The sequence below is a fragment of the Siniperca chuatsi genome, linkage group LG8 (assembly GCF_020085105.1).
Source record: "Siniperca chuatsi isolate FFG_IHB_CAS linkage group LG8, ASM2008510v1, whole genome shotgun sequence".
NCBI classification, from domain to species: domain Eukaryota; kingdom Metazoa; phylum Chordata; class Actinopteri; order Centrarchiformes; family Sinipercidae; genus Siniperca; species Siniperca chuatsi.
In genome coordinates this window covers 9,633,061-9,659,057 of record NC_058049.1, presented here as the reverse complement: position 1 = coordinate 9,659,057, position 25,997 = coordinate 9,633,061, and the positions used below count along the sequence as shown (strand labels likewise).

Genomic DNA, 25,997 nt, shown 5'->3' with positions numbered 1-25,997 from the left:
CAGTCGAAAACCCAAAGATATTCAGTTAACTATAATATAAATGACAGAAAAGCATCAAATCCTCACTTTTGAGAAGCTGGAACAAGAGAATGTTTGGCATTTTTGCTTAAAAAAAATAACAAAACAAAAAACAATCTATCAGCTCTAGACATTAGGGTTAGTGAAACGTGATTCCAATGAATTTTGTTTTGGAGGAAATTGGAGGATTTTACTTTAATAGGCTAGGTTTAAATGGGCTAGCTGTCTCTTTGTGACTAATAAACCTTATACTTTACTTCAATCTGAAAACTTTTAACAGAAGTAAGTTGTCAGTAAAACTGGAGATGGAAACTCTATTGTTATTTCATACATTGAGTGTGGTCCTGGATGGGTTAAACTCAATCTGACAGCCTTGCTCTGTGAACAAACAACTCCCTCACTTAAACAAATTGCATAATTTTCCGCAACAAACGCTGTCACACAATGACAGCACGCTCTCTTTATTTCCTCCTTCCCTCGATTCTTTCTGCTGCATCCCCCAACCCATCTGACCTTCCCTGCCCCTGACTGCCATGGCCAATCCTTCTTTAATCCACCTCCATGCCTTGCTAACCAGGTCACCACACCTGTGAAGAGGGTGCAGGGCTCTGGCTCAGCATGGAGAAAGGAGGAGACATCTTTATTACCAGTGGGGGAAAGCTAATCGAACGCCACTGCAACCAGACAGAATAGGTCAAGCCAGGCCAAACCGGGCTACGACTGGAGACGCACTGTCTACAGCTGCCAGGTCACTGTGACGGGAGATACATCAGTCCCAAACAACAACACAACAGGACCATCTCGTGTCATTAATGTGATGTTAATTGGTTTTAAGAGCGGGAACATTTGACCTTTACATTTGTTTGGTGGAGCACAAAATTAATTCTCAATTTAAGATGATACAATTGAAAATTACCAAATTTGTGAGTGTTTAGTGACACTTAATACTTGTTGAGCTGTATAAAATTACCAAAACAGCAGATAACGATACCCCCCTTTTAGAAGTTGAACATTATCTTCCAGAGATGATGAAGTGAAATACAGTATGTAAATAGAAAATTAGGCCATGAATACAGACCAGCTGCTCCAAAAACAGGTTTGGAAACTACCAAATATTAATGCTAATACTAGTTCCTTCAAATGCCAGGGACATTTACTTGCAATATTGCACTAGATTTGGAAAGAAATTATGTAACTGTAGCTGCAAAGAACAGGACAGAGACCAGAAAAGATTTAAAAAGGAAAGTAATCAACATAACACAACAAATAACGATAACCAAAAGACCAAAGTGAGAATAATAAAAAAAGTGATAGTAATAGTATTTAAATCTGGTCATGTGCAAATAAAACAGTAAATATGCACGTGATAGAGACTAGTGTTACCTTGGTATTAAAGCCCATAGCATTCTGGGAGGTTTTGTAGAGTTCTGGGTATTTCAGCATGTTCTCTTTCCTGCAGGAGCGCTCAAATATTCCCAGAGTGAGAGGAGGCAGCGCAGTGAAGATCTGCATAAGAAAAAAACCACACACACAGAAACATCAGTGGTAAATCTGAGATAAACTTAATAAAACCCACACAAATGATCATCTCTTTTATTTCTCTGAACTTAAAAACTGATGACATTCAAATACATATTCTCTAAAACGTTCATTCTTGACCTTGGGAAAAGTTTGTGTGACAAAATAATCTTAAGTCAAAAGGTCCATGTGTTAGGTTTTTTTAGAGCTTTCAATCACATCTCATGTCATCTGATGAAGCCTGTAAGATGCAAGTGAATGCTTAAAGAATTAGAACAAAACATTGTTAATTATTACAATTCCTGAATTTATAGTGCATATGGAGAGTGTGGCTCACACACTTGACAAAATAAAAAATAAAAAAGCCGAAGAGGCCTTATTATCAAATGAATTAATTTGCACTTAGTATTCACATTTTGATCTGACTGACCAAACCCATACTCACTAGGTATTAAAGGAAAAATGTTTATGCCACTGAAAGCCAAAATCACATTACAAACTTCACCAAATTTATAAAACTACTGTACATGCACAGTATAAATAGTTTAATCTAATGTCTAATTGTTTCAAACTTATGGTAGATGGCTGTCTTAATCATTGCCACCATCTCCATATGTTACATTTATAGACAAATTTGCTTCATTTTGTTCTCCAGTAGCCCCATTCTTTATTTTACATCATTGAAGACCACTGACCTCAAAACCCTTCAGGGTTTCTTATTTTGATTTGTCATGCTTCAGGTATGTTCATATGCAAAACCCATCTACAATGAACATCTGCGATGCTCTTGACTAAGAAGCAGGTATTTAAGCTTAGCTAAAGTGTAATTTTGTGGTGTTGTAATGTTGTTCTGTATAGCAGCTGCTGAGAGAGGAGTGATGGTATTGTGTGGCTGGGGGGCTCAGTTGGTGTGAGTTCCCTGCAGGCCCATCTGGAGTGGGAGTCTGCAGGCCTCAGTCTGCAGGACCAGCGGGTCACAGGACATGCTCCACTGGGCTCCTTTCTTATTCAGAGCCAGGCCCAGGAAGATCTCCATTGAGGGGCGGATTCAGTCCACTGACTCCCACTGAGTCAGAGGAATGCACCCAGTTTTTGGATAAAGTGAAAGACTCTATTCCCACCCCCCAATACAGTACTGGTTCTAAGGTGGTGGTTTATTATGAAATAAACGCAAGAGGCAGGGCTGTGGAAATGTCCTCCTCACTTGACAGTTTGTCCCTTCCATAAATTACTTCCACTTGAGGCTGATCAGGAATGTGGGGAAATTTCACTTCACACTTCTCTCATTCATTTTTGTTTATTGAATTGAATTGATTTTACTAAACAGTTTAAAGTTACATATCAACTCCTTGTGGGCTTGGTATTAAAGATCAGACTTGCAGATGCACATTTCCTCCTTCTACTTAATTCATGACAGATATGAAATATGAGTTCATTAGGAGTGGTCCCATTATAGAGCCCTGTGGGACTCCCTACATCAGCAGCCAGCTCAGTTGCTGCTCCATTCTTCCTATTCTTTTTATCATTCAGACGTAGCTGCCTTCGCTAACTACACTCTTTGGGGCAAGCAAAGCTGTTGTTCTTTCGTATTCAGTACATAGTTTAGGGCACAGAGGGAATATGGACTTGACAACAGGTCATAAATAAAGGAGAAAGTTTTCAAGATGTTGATGACATAGTCACGCAATAAAGGGATCAGTTTTGGGGCACCACAGCAAATCAGTTCTGAGTCAGAGACAGGGTAAATGAGTAAAATGGGCTCTTTAGAGAGTAAATTTTATTAACACTCACCACGTTGTACAAGCCGATGCACCAGCGTTCAAACAGGATCTGGCCTGAGAAGCCATTGACAAACGCAAACCAGATCTAAGGGAGACAAAATCACATAAAGAAAGAGTAAGAACAGAAAGCAGTTAAATACAATCACAGATTTATAATACAGTTCATGTTTAAGAGTTTATCATTTTCATTGACAAACCAAGATTACAAGGATGGTTTCATGTCCAAAATACTCACATCTACCTTTCCCATTAGTCATTTTAATCAGTAAGGCACTAAGTCATAAATCTGATATAGTAGGCTGTACTCAAACTACATGATGAAAACACTACACTACACTCTCTGTAGTCTTTCTAATTGCCCTTTCAGTATATGCTTTCCATTAGTGATAGTAAGGGTGAGTGGTAACCATTATCAGATTTGAGACGGGCTCCCTGTGTCTACAGACTAACAATCCATTTCTCCATCACACTACATTCTTTACTGTCTTATGACAACAGAGACTTCAGAGAGAAACTGCAGGTTCCCATATAATATGAAAAATATCAAAGAATGAACAGCTCCTGCTAATATATCTTTAGAATTATTGCAAGGGTGATGCATCTTGCAATAATGTTGCAATTGTCGCTTTGGGAATAAAGCTGGACAAATAAATGTTTCTTGTCAATTACAAAAAATAACTACATTCTCCTAAAACCAACATGGGTTTGTTTGAAATGCTGACCTGTGATCAACATGTCATTAGTCTAACTTAGTCAGGTTTCAAACTCAGGAAAGGAGAGGCCAATAGAGTGGGAAAGCCTAGACCTCCAAATGCCACCTCCATGATGCAAATTGTTAAATGGATTCATCACGGGATAATATACAAACATATATCAAGCCCACTATTTCCCTCCTTGATCTACCTGAAGACAAGTGGGTGACAGATGAGGTTAGTTATAGGGGCAGAGTCAGGCCTGTGGGACTGTGAATGATGGAGACTTTGATATTCTGTCAGGAAAGGGAGAGAGAGGTAATGTAAACCATATGCTGGCTGGAGAAGAGGCTTATCACCGTATCTTGATTAGTAATACTTATCTGGACAAAACAATGCCTCTAAGATCAGGACAGAAGCCAGATATTCTAAATTAACTATATTAGTGTGCAAGTAGAGCAGTTAAAATATAGTATCTAGTAGGAAAAAAAGGTACGCGTGAATAATTTTATTGTTGTAAAGCAGATTTGTCTGACACATTCTGGAGAAAAACTGCATGTACAACATGAAAACTGTATACTGTATACTGAGAGTGAATCAGAAATCGTTCCTCACAGAGTTACAGTTTGACACTTCGTGGTCCAGAACCGGCTCTTGCTCACGCTAAATCTGTCAAGGGAACATCAGGGGTGCTATGTTTTGGTCATTGCCAACCAAGCACTTCCTCGCTTCATTTAACTTCATTATGAAGGCATGAACTGCTACAAATTCTCAGATTGGGACAAAGCCTATTTGAGGGCCCCACCCGCCGCTGCCACTCTCTACACGACCAATACCAATCTGCCACTGGCCCTTCCCATTTAATCGTGTAAGAGTATGCATGAAAACAAATGTCTGTCACACCCCCACACTCACCCCCCTTCATTCCCTTGGTGGGGTGGGTGCCTATAGACGAAGTCTGTGTCTGTGTGTGCCCCCATACCCTGCCCCTCACCTCCCCTCTCTGCCACACCCACCTATCATAGATCCCACCCTCCACTCCATCAGGTGCACTCTACCATGATTTTGTTTCTTTTATATGAAGAGGCCTGTTTTCAAATTCACGTGGGATGTTCACCCAAATCTGGGACCATGTGGCTCTGTAACCATGAGAATCAGAAGGTGTACAGTACATCTGTTGGCAGTGCATGAATAGTTTTAGGTGCTTTTGGGTCTTGGCTTGCTGAAAATACATTCAGATGCCGTTGCTATGGGTTATGTGTAGATGAAGCCCAAGCCATGAGGCAGTTTCAACCATTAGCGTGACTCAAGCAATAGTAACGAGAGGCTAGCGGTTAGGTCAAACTGCTGAATTAATTACAGCTCTGCCCAATAAGAGGCTCTGGGCTGATATATTGTTGTGCTAAGTTAAAAAGGCTCCTATTCATAGCATGTGGTAACTGCTTCTGAGTGAGTGTTTTGGCCTGGTCCTTGGGGTGCCAATAGCTTCACTCTTTTTCTCCCTATCCCGTCTCTTGAGGGACAGATGCATTGATTTGCTCATTAGGGGAAGTACCAGGCAGGATTTTTCTTCCCCTTTTCTTCTCCTCATTGAGTGCCACTCAGCAGAGGGGTGTGGCTGGCCTCTCTCCCCGACTGCACATCATGAAAAACAGTAATGGAGGGAAGCGGGAGTTGAGAAAAGAGGGATTGGGCAGCGGCTAGCCGATAAGACTTCTTGCATATTCATCAGCAAATCAAAAATCATTGATTCTAAGGCTGCTCCACAGTTCTGCAGGCCTTGTCTAGAAGTGGCAATGGGTTGGAGAGGTGGGGGAAGCATGACATTTGTCCCCAACAATGCAAGTCCTGATACTCTTAAGCTTAGTATTGCAGAATTGCTAATGGAATTCATACACAAAGCAAGCAAAGAATAAAGAGGGACATAAAGAGGGAGCTGATAAATATGCTGGAAATATGTGGAGCTACAAACATAAGCTGTCTTACAATGCCAGACACGGCCTTTGTGGTTTCATTCAGCGTGCAATAGTCGGCAAGCTTTGCTCTGCAACTCCGAGCCGTCTCTAACTACACTGAGCCGCACTGAATGAGCTTTCATGTAATTGCCTCATAAATGCCACTTGTCCATCAGCCCCCTCTGTAGCACCCTGGCAATGTGTCAATCAAACATGAGTGGCCAGCTGGATCAGCCATTTGAATTAAGTTGCTATGGCTTCCTTTGAAAAGACCTCTTAGCTTGAATGTGGCTGAATTCAATCCTTTTCACTCCTGTTTTAATTAATAGTATAATTTGTAACAAAGTAGGAGTTATGAATTCTGCTTAAAGTTTTTTAAGCACTGGGCCACACTGTTTAAAAAATATTTCAGTAATTATAACTGCCTTCTTCAATTAGATATACATGTGGTCATGTTTAAAGCGTGATAATGCTTGAACTGTTCTCTAACTGATTACGAAAAGGAATGCCAACCATAATCAACAGCATGGGGAAAGCCAAAAGAAACACTGTGAAGCAGTTCCAGCTGTCAGTCAATCATACACTGGAGTGACAGCCTTACTTTCTGACTCACAATTAACCGTCAGTGAGTCACAGAAAATCCTGAAGGATCACACAACTGTTCCAAGAGCCTCAGACTAAGTTGCACTCACATTCACGTCTTCCACAATAGCCGTAGAATCCTTCACCCTCCTACTCTATGTCTCTTAAAAGGAACCAAAGACCCAGTGGAAAGAGAGGGTGATGAAAAGAGGCTTAAACACAGAGTCTCCCAGTCCTGGTATTCAAATTCAAACACAAACTGTACCAGACAATGGTGCTGTGAACAAAAAAGTTAATATTCCTGTCAACATCCTTGATTCTCTCCTTGCAAGGTAGCCTGGGAGTCGACGAGAACAACATGCAAGCACAAAAGTAAACCTATTAGTGCAACAAATACAGCTTTTACCCATACCCTGGGGTTGCTGGTGTGTTAGATGTCAGGTTCTTTCAAAACAGGGACATTTGAAATATTGAAGCAGCCAGTGAAGAAATGTTCTATTATCTACTTGAATCCCCTGAAGGAGCGCAGCAAAGGGGGTATGTTTTCAGAGAGCAACAAAAGGTGTGCTAGAAAGAAGCTCGCCCTGCAGACAGAACTACAGAACTATAGATGTTATGTTCCAGTTGTAGGAAAAGACCTGCTTTGAAAAGGGACCTGGTAAGAGGAGCTATAGTTGGACACACAAAAAATGAATAAACAGTGCTAAGAGGAATTTTGACCAGGTTTTGATGTGATTGTGGCATAAAGGTCCATTTAGGATTCAAATGAAGGGCAGAGAGGAATAATGAGAATAAAAGACGGGTTTGCATAGTCTTGAAGTTATGTAATATAGACATTAGAAGCTGTGCCACCTCTGGACTTAAATAGTAAATTCTGAGTGAGTGAAACATTGAAAAGTTGACACATGGTTGAAAACAGTGACGAAAAAGAAAGAAATTCAACAGTCAGGCACAGATGAAATGTCATATGTAATGTTTCTGCAGACAGAAAATTCAATTTTCTGCAAATTGAATTTTATTTTGGATCTGCATTTGCAACTAGTATTTTACCTTATCTGGAAAAGGCTAATATGAGTTCAAAGTGTTGCAGTACCTACAACTGCAGTTGTAGCCTGGAAAGAGACTGACTGCCCTCTTTCACTTCAGGTCACAATAGGCCAGAAGCAGACATGCTGGAATGTAAAAGGTAGTCTACTGATTCTCCATGGTATATAAACTAGAATGCTGATGGAAAAGGGGATCAGAGGTCAAGTGTCACAGAAAGACGATGAACAAAAGAGAATTTTAAAGTGCTCATATTTCCATGACAGGTTATATGGTGATGACATTAAAAAAAAAACATGTGGCTGATCCTTTTTTGCCACTGCATAGCATGGACAGGGAGCACTTTCCAAAGTTGCTACTTCCATCAGACAAGTGCATGGCCAGTAGATCAAAACATCTGAGCACTCCTGATGATAAAGCTGCTGCTGATAGGAAGCACTTAACCTGTCTGGTCATTTTTGGTTATAGCTCTGAACCTGTTATCAGTACTGGTTCTGGTATCTGTCAAATGCCATCCAAGCGACCGCACACCAACAGGTCGATGTGCAAACATGTGTGAACCTTCCTAACCATCATCCATTGAATTACAAGAAGAGTCAAGCTTAGTGCCTATGAAGAGCATTCATTACTTTAATAATCACAGGATGAGCAAAAATTCATGTTTTAATTTATTGTCTTGACTTTGACAAAATTCTCCTATGGAGATATCATGGTTCCCAGTTTTCAAGTCTAAATGAAGGATAAGTTAAATTCTGTCAAATCATGAGATCTTAAACACTTGAGAGCATTCAGGTTTTTAAAGCACTTGTAAATAAAGATTTTGCTTTTGTTTTTTTTAGCGTGTCCAATGTTATGTACATATCTGTCTGAATCTGCTGTCAACACAGTGTAAAATAGTAAAAATGAATATCTTGTAATTGTAGGGCAAAATAAGAAATGGGTAGCATTGCTAGTGAGATGGCTGTACTTCACGATTATTCAGATGAGCTGTGTGGATTAATATATTCTAAGGATCCAATAACTGCCAAGGATTTCCGAAAGGCAGACTTCCAGTTAATTAGTTTTCCCTTCATTACTGAGTGTGTATGTCTGTGAGTGTGCCTGTTTGTTTGTGTATGTTCTGTCTAGGTATGTCAAAACTCAAACCAATGACCCAGGAGCCACACAAACTGGCAGGTAATGTGAAGGGCCAGTCAACAGAAATACAAACATGGAAACTCTAACAAGGAATCTTCGCCTTTACTTAATCATGTCATGTGGACAAATCTCAATGCTTTGCATTCAGATCTGGTTCACTGCATGACTCTTAGTCTTGAGAGCTACTATGTGAGACATACCTCAATGATGTAGAGGACAATATTCTTGTAGAAGCAGTACAGGATGCACTTGGCTACACGGTTGTAATTCCAGGCTCCATGGACGAGCAGCAGATTCTTCAAGTATTTGAACTGTGTGGGAGGGAAGTAAATGGAGGAAAATGAGAAAACAAGATTAATGAATAGCAAAAGTCTGTTTACGGTACACTGTCTAATAGTTCCTCATAATCAAAGATCAGTGCTGGAACACTTAAGCAGTTACAGGAACTTCAAGATTAAAGAAAGCAGCACCATTCAATCATCCCCCAGCACAGTGGACTGATGAGGCACTGAGGCCGACGCGCTCACTAACACATTCCAGAAATTTCAAGTCAAAGATTGTAAGACCAAGCTTTGAGTGGTTGAGTTCATACGGGGGTAGTGGTCTCCAAGGGCTCAGCATAATAGTTAAATGGCTTTATAATTATACCACTATTTAGGGCCTGTGGTGAACTTACAATTTCAGTGTGATCTCTAGCTGATAATAATAATACGCTAGCTGTGATTACACTGAAGCAGAACTTCGAGGCAAGTGTTTCATCTTAGTTGCCAGTAAATTACTACAACAAAACACACAATCTACATCTGCATCCTCTTGCCATCTGACAAAAGAAAAAGTTCCAAAATGTCTCAGAAACCAGAGTAGGAGGTAGGAGGAGTAGAATTAAACTTACTTTTGGGCAAACACAATTTTATTGAAGGCTTGTTTTTCAGCATTAACACAGTATTCTTTGGTGAAATGACAGCACAGTGGCAGCCCCTAATTTGTCTGACCCCTCGAATGGTCAGATCAAACATCAGTTAACACAGACCTGAACTGATGACAGACGGAGAGCAGAGGTGCCTCTGTCCAAAGCCTCTTCACTCTCCACTTCAACAGATAAGCCTGGGCTTTCAAGTATTAAATCTTAGAAACTAGCTCCCTAATAATCCACAGCAGCAAGGAGCTCATCTGATACTCACTGATACAACATCAATATAAATCAGGTATAGGAATAGAAAAAAGTTACACAACTTCCAAGGATTGATTTCAGATTGCAGTCTGCAAATTACAGTTAATGTACCATTACGCCAATATATGGAAAACACCACTGGAAGTCTGAAAGTGTGATTTAATTGGATGCTGGGACACAACCTAAATGGATTATAAGAGGCTACCTGTCTTTGAAAGACATACACTTTTACATGTCATGCCGATTGAAGGGGGCACTTAAGACAAACCCAAGTCTCTTGTATGGTAATTGCATACTGAAGCACAGAGAGTGCACTGTGTTTTAGTCAACTATTGGTTTCCCATACTCTCAAGCCCTGTGGCTATAATAGAAACATGATGTACTGAGCGGCATGCAGTGTAGAAACAGAGCTATGATACAGGAACTCCATGGCTTCTGTTGCTTATGGGTATCATATATCGATGCAGTTTCAGACAAACTGGTTCCTGGGACATAAATATGTATTTAAGTAGCATTTTGCTGAGATCTGTTTCTGTATAGTTATGGTGGGAGTTGGGTGTCACCAGATGCCTGTTTTACAGGTGTTACTACTTCACTGTATAAGCTTATGCCCTAGCAGACATTATGACCTATTGTTACTCAGAACAATGTGCCACGCTATCACTAACACATATTACACTTGAGGAGACAATGACAGGACTGACAATTTGTGGAATCTGACTTTAAGAAGATGGAAATGGATATGGATATCAATGTATTGCTGCCAAATTGAGGACATGCACCTGCAGCTTAAAAGCAAACATATTTTGATCAAGTGCAAAAGTGTAAAATCTGGTCTTCTAGTCTTATCATTTTTTCATTTTATGTACATCCTTTAGCTTAGGTGAAAGTGTGTGAATATTATTATTCCAAAAGAAATAACTTAGCATAACATTTTCACAGTCTTGAACATTGTCTTCTGTTAATCTAGTCTGAATATTATTAGCACTTAACCAGCTCATCAAATTGTGAGACTTGAGTGCATTGGCATAATTTTCCCTGACCCTCTCTGACTACAAATGGGATGGCATCAGGTGGTCAAAGTTACAAATGTTAATATATGCATTATATGCACTTTAGATGCGTATGTCTTCCATCTCCAACTACTAATGAGTTGTGTTTTATGTAATATGTTGTGTTTTTCTCACTTGGTGTAAGCCCCTGCCATCGCGCTCACCTGGGCAATAGAGTAGTCAGAGGAGTTTGCTGCCTGCAGGCCCTCATTGCCTGAGATTCCTACACCGACATGAGCTGTCTGGATCATTCCCACGTCGTTAGCACCATCACCAATGGCCAGCGTGATCACCTTCACCTGTTTCTTTACCATCTCCACCACCTCTGACTTCTGAAGAGGAGATACTCTAAAAAGGGAGCAGTAGCACAGGGAATATTACACAATGGGTATTTAATGAAACTAGAAATTGATTTGTGTTAATCAGCAAGTGCAATTAATGTGGTAAAATCAGTCTTGGTAAAATTGGTAATACAGCAGTACAGTATGCAGTGCAAAGGACAAGGCAAGACATATGTACATTATAATGGAGAGTAGATGTGGGATTAAACATATCACTCAAGAATGTATTGTCCAGGAAATTCTATTTCCTACTTTCCCAGTACTGGGCAGTACAATTGGGGTGTGCACAAAATAATATTCACTCTAAGAAAGTCTTGAGATCAGCACTTGGCAAAATCCAAAGCTCCTCCTTAACTTTGAAGAATAGTAGGTTGAGGTGTGCAGACAGTCGTGCCAAACTGTGTGAACACCCTAAAAATAAACATGGGTGCATTTTGTGCATACTATTTCTTTACGAACTACAAAAAAAGCAGGTGTCTAGGCGGCAAAGGGAAGAGAGCACTTAATCCCTGCATTTAGACTGTATTTAATCCCCAGTAGCAGTGTGCCTGACTTGACTCTGTGTCACATAATAGGCAGTTGCTTGATGGTGGGAAGCCAGTGAGGGATCGTGTCTCTGTTGCATCATAACATCATGTAACATCATGTGTATATGAGGAAGCACATGTCTGTCTACAGTGCCTATAGAAAGTATTTATTTCTTAATAACTGATTTAATTATACTCCAAGGGATGTTCAGTGACTTGGAAATGTTCTTGTGTCCATCACCTTGACTTGTGCTTTTCAATCACCATTGGCGGAGTTGCCTGGATTGTTCCTTTGTCACAATACTGACTCCCCAAAAGTTGGACCTGCCAGTTTCAATTGAAACCCCTTGACTACACGCAAGTGATCTCCATTTAACTAATTACCGGTATGTGACTTCTAAAATTCATAATCGGCTGCACCAGCGATGATTTAGGTGTGTCCTGTTAAAAAAAGTGAATTTTTATGCGCACATGTATTTTGTATTTGTAATTTGTAAATAAGTCACTTTGTAGAGATCAGTTTTCACTTTGACATTAAAGGGCATTTTTCTGTTGAAAAAACACATTAAATCTACTTTTAAATCTTACTTGTAATGTTGAAAAAATCAAGAGGGTACATATATATAGGCAATGTACTAACAGTAAAGTTGTAAGACCGGGTCCATTAAGTAGAGCCAATCATTAGGTGATGGTTGTGATGCATCCTTTACAAGACTTCAAACAGAGGTTTTGGGGGTAGTGTACAGTACAGACAGTCTCCAGAGATGATGTCATAAACTGCATGTCTGCCTTAAGCTGTGAAACTGTTAATGTTTATGTTCGCCGTGGTTTAAGAGGCCTCATTCATCTCATTCATTAGTGCCCACAGAGTGTTCATAAGGCAAAGGCAGGTAGAGTTGGGGGGAAAAATAAATACAACTTTGATGTAATGCACTCAGTCATAAGGTTTGCTGTTGTTCTGAAAACAGGGTGCTGACTTCTGGCCCCAGACCCCGTCATGGTTGCTTGAGTACTTAAGTACTTCCTATTATTTATGTGGCCTGGGCAGGTCAACAGTGTACCTGCATTATGTTGAAAGTTGTTATTTCAAATTTATAACTATCACACTTTTTAAACTGCTTCCATAAAAATACTCAATGACCTTTGTGGTAAAGACATAATACTTTGTAGTTCAACCATGGAGCTTTTAATTTAATTTAAAGCATTTCTAAGCATAAATGTCCAACATTATTTACTTTCAGCTTCTCATTTTTGAGGATTTGTTGCTTTTCTCTGTTTTACATCATTGAAAAATGAACATCTTTGGGTTTTGGGCTATTGACATGACAAAACAAGCAATTTTATGACACCAGTTTGGGCTCTGGGATTTTGTGACGGGCAATTTCTACTTATAACTGCCGTATATATTTCTTTCAATTAATATGTTCTATAATTTCCATACATATTATTTCTGTCGTTTTAACATGTTTTTGTTATGTTTGTTTAAATTAATTCATGCATATTGAGTGCTTATGTTAAGTAGGAACTAAAGTACATATGCGTTACACACGGACATTTTTGAAAGGTGCAACAGGAAAAAACGGACTTTTGGTGAGAAGTTAATATCTCTGCATGTGGATTTAAAGTTATAAAGAAGTTGCAAAGAAGAAAAGATGTTTTTCATTTTTGTATTTTGATCGGGGTATTTCAAGAACTCATTCCCTCTTGGTTATATGCAGCCAGCGAGGTATGTGAAGTATGTTTGTGTTTCCCAAGTGTATTTGTATAGAGTTTTTTGTAATATATGTGAATGTGTTTATGTTTTACATTGTCATACTGTAGTTTGACGGTGGATTTCATTGACGGTGAACGTGATAGCAGAGAAAAGAATGAGAAAGGCAATAAATCCATCAGTATCCAGAACCATGGCGTCGTTTATTTCCCGGAGGGAGTGATACTACTATTTGATGACATTTTACAGACAAAACGTTTAATCGATCGATTGTTAGTTACAGCCCTACTTGAATGTCTCACTATCTCTCCTTTCTAGTGGTTGTAGTCATGAGGAGAAGTCATTGGGAAGCATGGAGGAAATTGTATAACATGGTCAGTTTTGTCCAGTTATTACAGTCCAATAGTGTACGTGCATCTTTTTTAGAGAAACAACAGATTACAAATCAACTCAGTTCTCAGAAATGATAAATGATATCGATAAAAAGCAGAAAATTTAAGAATTTTTTAAATCTCTATATACATATTTGGGCACTTCTTTGCTTCATTAAAGTGAATACATGAAAATGACTTAACCTTGTGAGTAGTGTACAGCACTGCATGCAAGTATCTAAACACTTATTCCAACTACTTTTGTGTGTTTTTCAAGTGTAGAAACAGATTTCTTTCTTTGCAATAAGAACATTGTCCTTATTTTTTCATTTTGGTCAGTGGAATTTATTGTCTTAAGTTTATTTTATTATTTCAGGAGTAAATCTTACCTGCAGCATATGACAGCTTTACAGGACAGGGCAAGGTCCAGGAAGTACTGTCGCACTCCGAATGTGAGGGCGTATTTGAGAGTCTTCCCGTCAATAATGAGAGCAAAGTCGTTCTCCTTGTAGAGGGCATCTCCCAGCATTCCACAGTGGTGGCTGAGCGTTTCCCTTGTTCTCTGTGTGGTGGAAAACATGTCATGAATGTTAGCTTAGTTAGCGTAATTAGTCATTATAATTTCAAGCCTATAGTGTTATAGTTGCTAGAGGAGATATGCACTGTTATTAAATAATGTTAGCTATTTTTGCCCTGGTGGATTGGTTTTCACAAATCTACTGTGCAAGCTGATAATGATTAATTAATTTACATGACAGTAAAGCTATTTAAGATGGTTTGTTCTTTTAATCACTCAATTTTTAAAGCATTTGTCATATGTGTTAACAGATACAAAAATATTGTATAATTATAATAATAATACCATCTGTTATCCTTGAAAAATTAATTAAGTGCACATAAACATTTATGAATAACAGATTGATAATATTTGTAAAGTTAATTGTATAATTTGTATCACTATACAATGATAACATCTTTTTTTTCTTCTGCCATTTCCCAACTTCTTTGTATTCTTTGGTCTCAGCCCCAAAAAAGGTTCTGGGTTTAGATATTTCTAAGCTACATTTTCAGGGGGAAAAAACCTGTCCTTGAATGTTTTTGTTAGTTGTAACTTTCTTTTTTTCATTTGCACATGAGGACTGTTATTGTAAGGGCTGAGATGCATGGACAATTGGAATGATTGATACCGAACCACAGTAAGATCCCCGTACTGTGATCTCCTATAAGATTGAATTTTTCATCTACCGTAGTGGGACGTACAACAAATGTCTTCCTCTCTGTTTGTATAATGCATTTTAAAAGTCTAACAATGAAACACCATTTGTGCATTAACGTTGCTTCACTGCTTGTGTCCCTACTATTTGCAGTGCAACACCAAAGGCACCAGTGGCATTCATATTAAGAAGATATTTTTTCCTCACGATAATCATTTTAATTAATCTCTACTCAGAGATTTTAGACTCTAAATGTTCATCTAGTCTCTAATTCACATTCAGTGGTAAATAGATGAGACGGATGTGTCTACTCTTCTTGCTAATCCCAAACTGCTGCAGAGCAGCTGCTCTTCATATTTTAGATATTTATTATGTTTCCCATGCTTATTACATGCAGACCTCGGCTATGAGGTGATAACATAGACGGGTTCTGAGAATGGATCATGTGTGATGATGAAGAGCCATAAATATAGGACTGACAAGAAGATTAACTGTCCTGGTATAGGGACATGTGGACTGGATGGATGCAGTGGTGAGATCACCATTGTATTCATCATTCAATCATCTTCCACACAGATGGTGAAGCCATTAGGAAATAAAACCAATTTCTATATGTAACCATTTTCTGAGGGAGACGTAGATGTACTACATGTATATTTTCATTAAAAAAGTAAAAAATATTTTTAAGAATGACCTGGCTTCAAAAGTACAAAAACATAATAGAAGCACTTCTTGTAATATAATAATAACCCTGATGGTGGTGTGGTAGTATTCGGTAAGTGTACAGGTGCAAACGGATAAATTACTTTAAAAAAAAAGAGAGAAAGACAAATTTAAATGGGGGAGATACAAAGCAATGATATAATGCAAGGTATCAAACCTAATGTGCCAAGCAGATGCTCAAACAGCTGTAATCATTAAAAAATGGTGGCCATTAGCAGTACTGAGGGAAGGAGGGGTCCGGCCTGGTGTCGAGGTCAGATATGTCAAAGCAGTCAGATTGTACCAGGGGGACCAGGCAACGTTCGCTTGGCATAACAAAACTCTGAAACCCCAGCTTAAAGGAAATATTTGGAGAAAGGGGCTTTATGTTTCACAAAGCGAAAGAAGGAGAGTGAGAGACCTGCACAGAAAGAGATGATGGATTAACAGGGGAGAGAAACTGAGCAAGATACAAGCAAAAAGCAGCTGCGAGGACTTAACCATCCCTGATGGGGTCTGTAAAACAGCACGAGACAGTGAGCAGTGGGCAGGCTTGTTGTATATATATGTGTGTGTGTGTGTGTGTGTGTGTGTGTGTGTGTGTGTGTGTGTGTGTGTGTGTGCATGAGAGAGAAGCACAAGTCAGAGTAGACATTGGTTGTGATATCTATATTCTTCATCTCAGACTGATTTTAGATGACATCTCAGTATGAGGGCAAGAGTGAGTGTGTGTGTGTGTGTGTGTGCTTTGTATAAGCTGATGTACCATTTGTATGAGAAAGAATTCACTCTGTTTGGGGCACAATCTATTCATCAGATAGTGTGATAAGCAAAGTTTACCATTTCCTCAAGCAGGGCGCCTATTTCCCCCTTAATTTCCACTGAGGAATTTTAGCACTCATGCTAAATGTCTCCTCCTAAAGCTTCTTTGTTATGGCTATAATGACCAGTTTAGCCTATGTGATTAGCTAGTGTTTGGTTTTGGAATGTGTATGTGGCATCCATTCAGAAATCCACAAGAGCTTCCCATAAAGACTGAGCTCCATTGTTGATATAGCCCTTGAGTTATATAGCCAACAGGACGTGACACTCATGATGTGGAATCTGGACATTTGTATGTATGTAATGTCATCATCTGTTTTACACTTGGAGCCACCCAAAAAGAAGACCCTCCGCCGTAGTTGTGTGGACACATATTTTTCCATTACTTTTCTGACCTACATCTTACTGAAAGAACACCTAAGCATGAACTGTTAAACTACAGAGTGTTTCCGCAGCAAATTATATTTTTCCAATCCAATTTTCCCCTGGAGTTTTTTTTTTCTTTTCAAATCTGTTTTACACAGTTTTTAATAATCAAAATACAGACAAATAACCCTTTATATAGAAAATGAAAATAATAAGCCCCATCTATCTGTGACTGTACTTCATTAAGATTAATATACTAATGCTCAATAAGCGCTGTTAGCTCTCCAAATGATTAAACACGCTGACTGGAAGACAAAGCTGTTCAAAATGACCTAATCCCCACCTTGGAGACCAGTTTCACTTTGGGAATTTCAGTTCATGTAAGGTTTAATACAGGGGATGCCTAAAACTTTGTCCTCCCATTGATAACCTTTTCTAAAACACAGCAAAGAGGGAAGACACGCTCCAATTACTCTCTTTCGTAGCACAAGAGCACTCAGAATTACCAGCCCTGGTACCTGGTCCTCAGTTCACTGTGGTTTCTCCCGTTGCGCTTTTACAAACTGCCTTACAAAAGCATCTGCTCAATCACAGGAAAATCAGAGCTGACCTTTCAAAGTGCCAGTCCGTGTGCTTTACGAATGCACCGACCCCAAATTTCTACCTCAACTCCATTTATCACGCTTAACGACTGGCTGACAGAGTGATGGCCGTCCGTCATCACTCCAAAACACCACCCTGCTGCTTTCCCCTCATTCATCCACTTCTTCTCACCATTCCCCCCCACCTTTTGTCCGACAAACTAAACCCAGTCGAGGTTCTCCTCCATCTGTGGTTCCTCTGCTTAGCTTTCTCCTGCTGGAAGTACAGGGACTTGCCCTTTTCAATCTCAGAAACAACAGACAAGGATCTCCTGCCGGGGGGTCAACAGACTTCTCTGCTGGGTGTCTTAAAGATGTTAAAGGCAGATTTGGGATGTGTGGTGGCTGTGTGTGTGGAAGGCTCCCTGTGGCCTCATCCTTTCAGTTTTGAGACAGATTCTTTCACAGGGATTAGGTGATGAGATCAGGGGATTATTATATTCAAAGACGTCCTCATAATATCATATTTTTACCTTCAAGATCAGCAACAAACATTTGAAAATATATCTTAATAATTGTTTTAACTTGTGTACACAAAATGGATAGAATTTTATGTGGGCATATAAAACTACTAATGGGTGCCAAATCAATGTAGCATACTGTTCTATATTCTGATTAAAATCTGACAAAACATTAGCATAAATGACACTTTTCCGTTATAGTTGGACGTTCACTAAAATAACTGTAAGAAAATAGTTGTACTTAAATGTATTGAGCTATTATTAGTCTTGACCTCTGACAATGATGCATATTTGCTGTAAATATAGCAGACACAGATATGACTTGCAGAGAACAGGACATGGGAATTACTGTAAATAGATAATAGGCGCAAACAATATCTGGTCATATAGAGTATGCTGCATTCAATTATCAATGGACTGTGCGTTTGTATTGATAGTCAGATGTTTTAAAAATGCTGTAAGATGCATGCATGAGGCAAATGACAATTAGGTTACTATGTTTTTAGTACTAAAAAGGATTAAATTGATTGACTGCCCCAAGAAAAAAAAAGAGTTGTGTAGATGAGAAGATGTCTTAGTAAAACATTTTGTGAAACAATGATGAGCTTTATGTGCTTTGCAGAGGTATTTGGTTCTGTATGCAAGGACGTCTGATCATTTGTGGGAAAGTAAAATGCTAAATACTCACATCAAGAGTGTCTTCATTGATCACAAGCATGCCCATGTTCTTGGTCAGTAGTTTGCAGGAATGTCCTACAGGAAAACAGAGAAACAGAAGATGTAATTATATGTTTTATAGATTTATGTATTTATTAGACTTGAAAAGACTGAAAAGTAAGCATGTAGGTATGCAGGAAATATTTTAATTTAATTAAATTATTACTCAATTACTATTGTAATTTACTTTAGTTTTAATAACCCCCTTTAGCTTGACAACTTATCTGCTTGGGGCGCAAACACACATGCATGCACACACACACACACACACATTAAAAAATACATTTAAAGGGACACCAATTAAAATGTTACAGCTCAGAGCCAGTGTCTCGGGACATGACTAATGAGTTTGGTTTACAAGGGTTTGTCAGTTTCCTGTTGTAATAGGCAGTTACAACTCTGAGTTACCCAACATGGCTCTCCGGGGAGCATTCCCCTCAGCTCTTGGCTGGGACAGATGCTCAGGGTCACCGGCAAGGTGGTAGAGGGAGCCTCCCATTGGGGAAAACAGAAATGTTTCATGAACCAAGACTGAAGCCTTCAGTTTAAAATCGTGGCTGGATGAAAAGGCTGCCATCTGTGGCATAACCACATAAATATTTGTGGGCTTCAACACTTTGCTTCTGTCTGGAAAGAGATTTTAGTTTCTTTAAGGGGGTTACCACAAAGCCAATGTTTTGTGAATACATGGGTGGCATTTTCTGTGAGTGAAACTGAGAAAAGATTATGCAGAAAACACACAAAAACACACAGTCACAGTCAAACACAATAGTGAACACACAGAGGGGGGGCCCTGCATGAGGAAATGAGAGGGTTTCACCTCCATAGTCAAAACCAAATAGGGTTGGGGTCTGGGTCTGGCAGATTGTTTTCTTAAGTGCAAAGGTGCAAACGTCCAAAAATTTGCCAATATGAGGAAAATGTCTCCCCATCTCAACACAACGTCTCTACTCCCTTCCCCCTTGTCAATTCCTGCCACAGCCCTTCCACTTAATGTGTTTACCTTAAGCTCATTTGACTGAGGCCAAACGGCCCTTTTTTATTTCACCAGAGAAAGTTGAATTCCTGGCCTTTCTCCATCTCAGGCGGAACTAAACACTACTCCCACAGGACTTCAGGAATGTGTAACAGGGACACTCAAGTCACAGTTATCTCAAATGTTGAGAAGGGAGCAACAATTACTGTAACGATACAATGTTTAACTGCAGAGGGCATTCAAAATGGATACCATATATTGTGACTAGGATTTTGGAAGGTAGAAAGAAGGGAGACCTGAAATTAATGACTGGACATGGTGAAGTAGGTGGGAAGGTAGTTATTATGGGGGCTCATATTTGTGTAGCCAGTTAAGGGGTTGTGTTTACTCTCTCATGTCTTTCTGCTTAAGGGGAAGATACACTCTCTGGCCAAAATGAACGTAGCATTGTTTATGTGTTTCTCATCTGTGATACCTTCAGTAAAGTGAGTAGTGTTTCCCAACAGGCTCAACAGCAGGCACTTTCCTTTCATTGAATTCTGACTCTGACTTGTCCTAAGCATTACATACATTTAACTACCCTCACAGAACCGGAAGCTTGTCCCAGAACAAACATTGCGCTTTCCTCAGGCAGCCAGATACAGAGTGTTAGAGTAGTTACTGTACATTATGTCATGATAGTTCAGAGTTAGGGACAAACTGAAGCAATGACAGTCTTTATAGCTTCAGAACAAATGAATACACCATGCTTCAATATCATAAATATGTGGAAATAAGTAAACTCAGCTGCATTTATGCCCAATATTCTGTGCCAAGTGTGGCATTTGGGTGGTTCGGGCCACCTGGCAATGTAGAAAAATCTAAATGTGATGGGCTAAATCCACCAGTCCAATGTGGCAAAAGGTGCACCATTAACCCTGGCAATGGGGATCGTCTTTCAGTGAGGAAAATAGTGAAAAACAAAGTCAATATTGAGCAGAGATTTTACAGAGCAACTTAGTCAAACGGTGGACCTGTAAAAATACTTCCAGTGAGCGTGTGCTTCTGGGGAGCTGCCTCACATCTGGGCACAGTGGGCACAAAGGGCTGATTCATCAGGCCACAGTGGTAGGTATAGCCACAAACGGAGGTACTTTTCATATCTATTTTTCTGGACTTGACTCGACTTAAATGTTGGCGTATTCAAGGTTGATGCATTTGTAATATTAGCCACATCTAAGAGCTGTAATACCAAGGCCAATTAATGAAACTGAACTGGAAATGGTCGACCAGACTTAGTCGTTCACCTTTCTGATAACATCTGCAAGGCTAAAACCTCTAGGGGAGCCAGATACGAGAGCTGCCTCCTTGTGTACATAAGCATGTTATTTCTTTCATGTCAGTGCAGTGGGCTCATACATCATCTAGCATTCTGCGACAGATGCTTTTGCTAGATATGTGTGGCAGAGAAGTATTCAGCTTGTACAATCACAACACAGATCAGGTTCACCGATGACTTTCTATTTAGTTTGAGACCAAGTCCACAAGCAGGACTATGTCATGATGCACAAATATTAATGGGAGTATGTGGGTGCAAATGGTCTTTAATGTACATGATATTACATTAAAGGGGCAATCCACCAATCTTACACATGAAGTTCAGTTTATTGGTCATGAGGAGTACTATTCAGTCTGCAAAAACAGTTTGTTTAATGTCTTCTGTGGCGCTGGATTACCCCTTTAAATCCTGTAGATTTTATTCATTCAAGTCCACTGCATGATATTATGGAGGACCGCCTGTCGGTCCCTGGTACCACGAGTCCAGCTGCATTACTAGCATCGGTTGGCTATTTCACAACTGGTAGCACCACTGAACTTGTATCAAACTTCAATATATGTTTTCTTTAGACATTATGGGCAACAGGGAGACAAAGTGTGTGAAGGACGCAGATTCAAGCCTCCAGGTCTGCAACACACTGAATACCAACTACCTCAGTGACCTCTATGTGGAAGGGAGGATATTAAAATCTAATTTCCCTCTTCTGGTTGAGAATTGTACCATTGTTGGTATCACTACTAATAATTTTAGTGATAAAACACCATGATAATTTACATGATACACATCAGAGCAGCATGCATGTAAAACATGAAGTTCAAAGACCATAGTCATCTTACTGTCCCTGAGTCTTACCAATATTAATGGCCGTTTCCTGTTTGTCCCCTGTCAGGATCCAGATCTTGATGTCCGCCTTCATCAGAGTTTCAATGGTCTCGGGCACCTTATCCTGGAGCTTGTCCTCTATCGCTGTGGCCCCCAGCAGCTGCAGGTTCTACACCCAAAATGAGGAAAAGAAAAAAAGTCAGTAAGTGGCAAATACAACAGAGGAAGGCCTTTAAAACATCTTGTGTCAGAGAAACACGTGAGCCAGGATTGTGTCACTCACTCAGTCATGTTTTTCCCCTCATCAGCTGCTCTTGTTTATCACCCAAGAAAAGCACCAAGGGCTTAAAGGGTTTTGGATTGGTTACTATGCCTCTCTGTGTGTGTGCATCTGCAGACACAGTCTCTCCCATACAAGCACACCCACAAATTACTGTTGGTGTTTTCCCCAGGAAACTTGGTGGTTCTTTAGGGCTGGTTGCGGGCTCATCTAGAGCCATCACAGGGCCAAAAATTTGACAAGACCCAGGGGTAGAGGGGAGACAGTAGCCAGCAGCAGAGGAAAGGCAGAGGAAACTCTTTAAGTTGTGACCTGAGCCCTGCTGCCTGTACATCTGTAGCTCTGTCCTCTCTAATCATTTGGAACCACACAGCACAGAAAACTGTGCCTGGGGAAGAACATGACTATATCTGATGAGTCCTCATTTGCCTTTTTGATGTGAATTGTTCTATTGTTCCTGTGGTTGTTTTTAAAGGCACTCTTTGTGGATTATGATGATACAAGAACCGCTTGGATCAGGATTTCAACCCACAAGCCAGCGTGGGACCAGAACACGAGTGACGAGCCAAATTCTGGTAGATTCTGTCTGGTGTCAGTGGATTAACCATAATTTAAGAGATTGTATTTGTGGCTCAGTGTCCAAATAGTACTGAGAGAGTGGCTGCTACAACTCTGAATTCACCAGTCACTGTGGAGGATCAGCACTGGTCAGTATTCTGCTCTTAATGTGTAAGAAGATAAGGTATAACTTTGCAATTTGATACTGCAGTGTAGGACACCGCAAGACAAGTATATGTTGCATTTAACACTGGCCTCCTGACGGTCTTCATGGAAAATTCTGTCCAGTTACTAGTAGTTGGCAGAGCTAAAGTAAAAGTCTGTCCAGATAATTAATTTAAGCTTAAACCAGTAAAGTTGATGAGAAACATTTCCTTCAAAGAGTGGAGCAGTATACTTTATATGTACATACTGTAGATTAGAACATAGTAATATGAGGATAGAAAACTAAGAGTCACTCTGTTGAAGGATACTTTCTGGAATACGATTACATCAATTAACAATTTTCTAAAGCACAGTACTGTAAAAGTAATGGAAATCATGAGTAACATTTTCTTACAAAATAAGTAATCACACTTTGTTTGAGAGATGATGTGAAGGAGTAACTTTAGAGACTGATTTCACACAGTGTTGGATGTCTGTCTTTTAAATTTAACTGCAACTCTATTGTGCCCCCATGTGGCGTTACTGTGTGCATTTCTAAGTATGGGTGGCCCCATGGTGCAATGAACCCCAAACCCTGGCAGAATCAGTGCCACACTCTGCCCATTAAGCAATGCACATTACATTTTCCTCCCTGAAAGCTTTTATATTCATTTCATGATTGATTGCCTCCATTTGTTTTGGGCAAGCAGGAGGCAGCCATGAAGAACATGCCAAGTGGTTGATTTACGACTGTGGCTTCCTGTGTTTGACTAGCGCTTCCACATAGACCCACCTCACAGGAAACCAATTCTACCTGCTGGTGAAACCTTGAATCTCTCTCACACAAACACACAATTTGTTTTTCACATTTCCAGGTGTGATTACACTTCTCCCATTAGTTACACAGGAGGCCTTGAATTTATGCCCAGTCTGATTTTTCTGCAGACGCACAGAAGCCTAACAAAAATTATTTGAATGTAACCTTGTGCATTAAGTAAATGCAGCATGTAACCAGATAAAGAAAAATTGCCTCTCACTTGCCACGCTCACTGCATTCCACAATGAAATGTCTGATGGCATGACTAGCAGACAAAACAAGTAGTTCAAGGAATATAGCAGGTAGTCATGGCATCAGGAACTGATACCACACAACATGTTCGTTTTTCACTTAGCAAACCTTCTCTATCAGTTCGTAGGTCTCCTCCAGTTTCAGGGCTCTGTTCTGCAGGGAGGTGCAGGCTCTGTGGTGGATCTCCAGCCAATGTTGATAGGACGACTCACTGACATCTGTCACCGCAAAGCACAGAGTGCGCAGCCCTGGAGAGGAAAACAGCATTACACTCTACACTCACACAAAACCTTGACTTGTTGACTAGATTGAGCTCTCTAGTAGATGTTAAGCATGACATTCAGATAGATCTGTGCAGATTAACTGTTGGTAACCTTGTGCATATTTATTATGTTGTATATATTCATTTGATATGATATTATATATATATATATTTTTTTTTTTTTTATATTATTTTAAGGATTATTAACATCTGACCAGGGATAACAGATGGCAATTAGCCGTCTACACATACTCGGGCTAATTTGTAATTCTTTAGGGGTTTTTTGTTGATCCATGAGCTTTTTCCCTGTCAAATAAACTACCAGAGAAAAAGAAAACCATGATGAGGTATCATTTCTTTCCCCAACAGCTAACATAATAACTTACCTGGTACTATGCTAATGCAGCAAATCCTACCCATCTAGGCACTTACTATATATATGCCTTGTATTCGAAGCAGGTTAAATAAAACTTCTGACACTGTTTGACCTGGCTATAAATAACATGCACATAATGTTTGTACACTGTATCAGTAATTGTGTTTGTAGTTCACAAGAACATAAATCTGTTGGAAGTCAAAATATCTGAATAGAATTAAGACTTATTCTCTGTTCAATGCAAATAACATTTGCAGTTATTAATAGCTAATTCTTCTAGTCAGAAAGATAAAGGAAGTTATATTTTATTCAGGCCTCTCCAAATCACAGTCTGTCCTGAATGCTATATTTAGCCTACATCTAATGACATCATTTTGCTGGTGTCTCACAAGGGGGCAGTATGAACACAGAACAAAAAGCAGAGTCTCTGATGCAGTTTCTTTCAGCTCCACTGCCTTAGGTTAATATGGCTTCAACATACTCATATTAGGATTTACTGTTTCGTCAAATAATGACATATGACGATAAGTTCTAAGGAAAAGAAAACAACTTCATCTGCTGCAACTTATGATCAAGTGGTGATAATGGCCAGAAAGAAATGAGGGAAGCACATACATTAGAAGCATCCTGAAAGATGTTTTACTTTTGGCAGACAGGGGGCGATGTTTGTCCACTCACCCTCAGTGGCAAACTGTTCCAGGTGCTTCAACGTGATCTCTTTGTACCTAGAGCTGTCTGCCAGACGGTCATAGATCACGGTGTCCTGAAGAGAAACAAACACTGCTTATTGACACCCAGAGAGGAAAGAAAGGAACCTCCTGGACTTGAGCTACTGGGCAAATGGGTGTTCTCAGGTTGGATCCAGCCCTTTCTGTGTCTACACAGATTTGCCCAATGGCCCTCAAGCTTTTTGTACTGAAATAATCATCAGTTGCAAGCGAATTAATTAATAAAAATGTATCTGGATCCTGAAATGGATCAATTATTCTGTATTTGAATAACATAAAAACAATCAAATAATTTAAGAGTTTAGCGTCAAACTAAAATAAAACATAAGCACTTAACCTGCTAATTACTTTCGTGCATTTAGCAAATGTCCATGTTGATATTATTACAAAATAAATATTGTGTCAAACTACAACATAAGCACTAAACCTGCTAAGTGAAAAAACAGAACATTAGGAAAATGATACATTTGTTTGGTATACTTGTCTTTATATCCTACTCACACAATAATACCAAGTCCATACTGAATGATAACCCTCATTATGTAAAATTGTTACTAACCTTATGCTTTGATAAGCCTGACAAGACTAACTATGCACATGGCAATCCATTCAAACTACTATTGTATTAGCTGCTCATTGCA

General features: G+C 39.5%; 1 protein-coding gene across 10 annotated transcripts in view; it reads right to left on the bottom strand.

Annotated features, from left to right (window-relative positions):
* atp8a1 (ATPase phospholipid transporting 8A1) overlaps nt 1-25,997 on the bottom strand; it is a 108,157-nt gene that overhangs the window by 22,299 nt on the left and 59,861 nt on the right. For all 10 annotated transcript variants that reach the window (XM_044206235.1, XM_044206237.1, XM_044206242.1 and 7 more), the window contains 9 exons: nt 25,307-25,391; nt 24,099-24,238; nt 21,970-22,108; nt 18,795-18,859; nt 14,290-14,462; nt 11,115-11,298; nt 8,928-9,038; nt 3,328-3,402; nt 1,402-1,524 (listed from right to left, as the gene is read on the bottom strand). In XM_044206235.1, the coding sequence (XP_044062170.1) occupies nt 1,402-1,524; nt 3,328-3,402; nt 8,928-9,038; nt 11,115-11,298; nt 14,290-14,462; nt 18,795-18,859; nt 21,970-22,108; nt 24,099-24,238; nt 25,307-25,391 (1,095 nt within the window). The remainder of the gene's footprint in view (nt 1-1,401; nt 1,525-3,327; nt 3,403-8,927; nt 9,039-11,114; nt 11,299-14,289; nt 14,463-18,794; nt 18,860-21,969; nt 22,109-24,098; nt 24,239-25,306; nt 25,392-25,997) is intronic.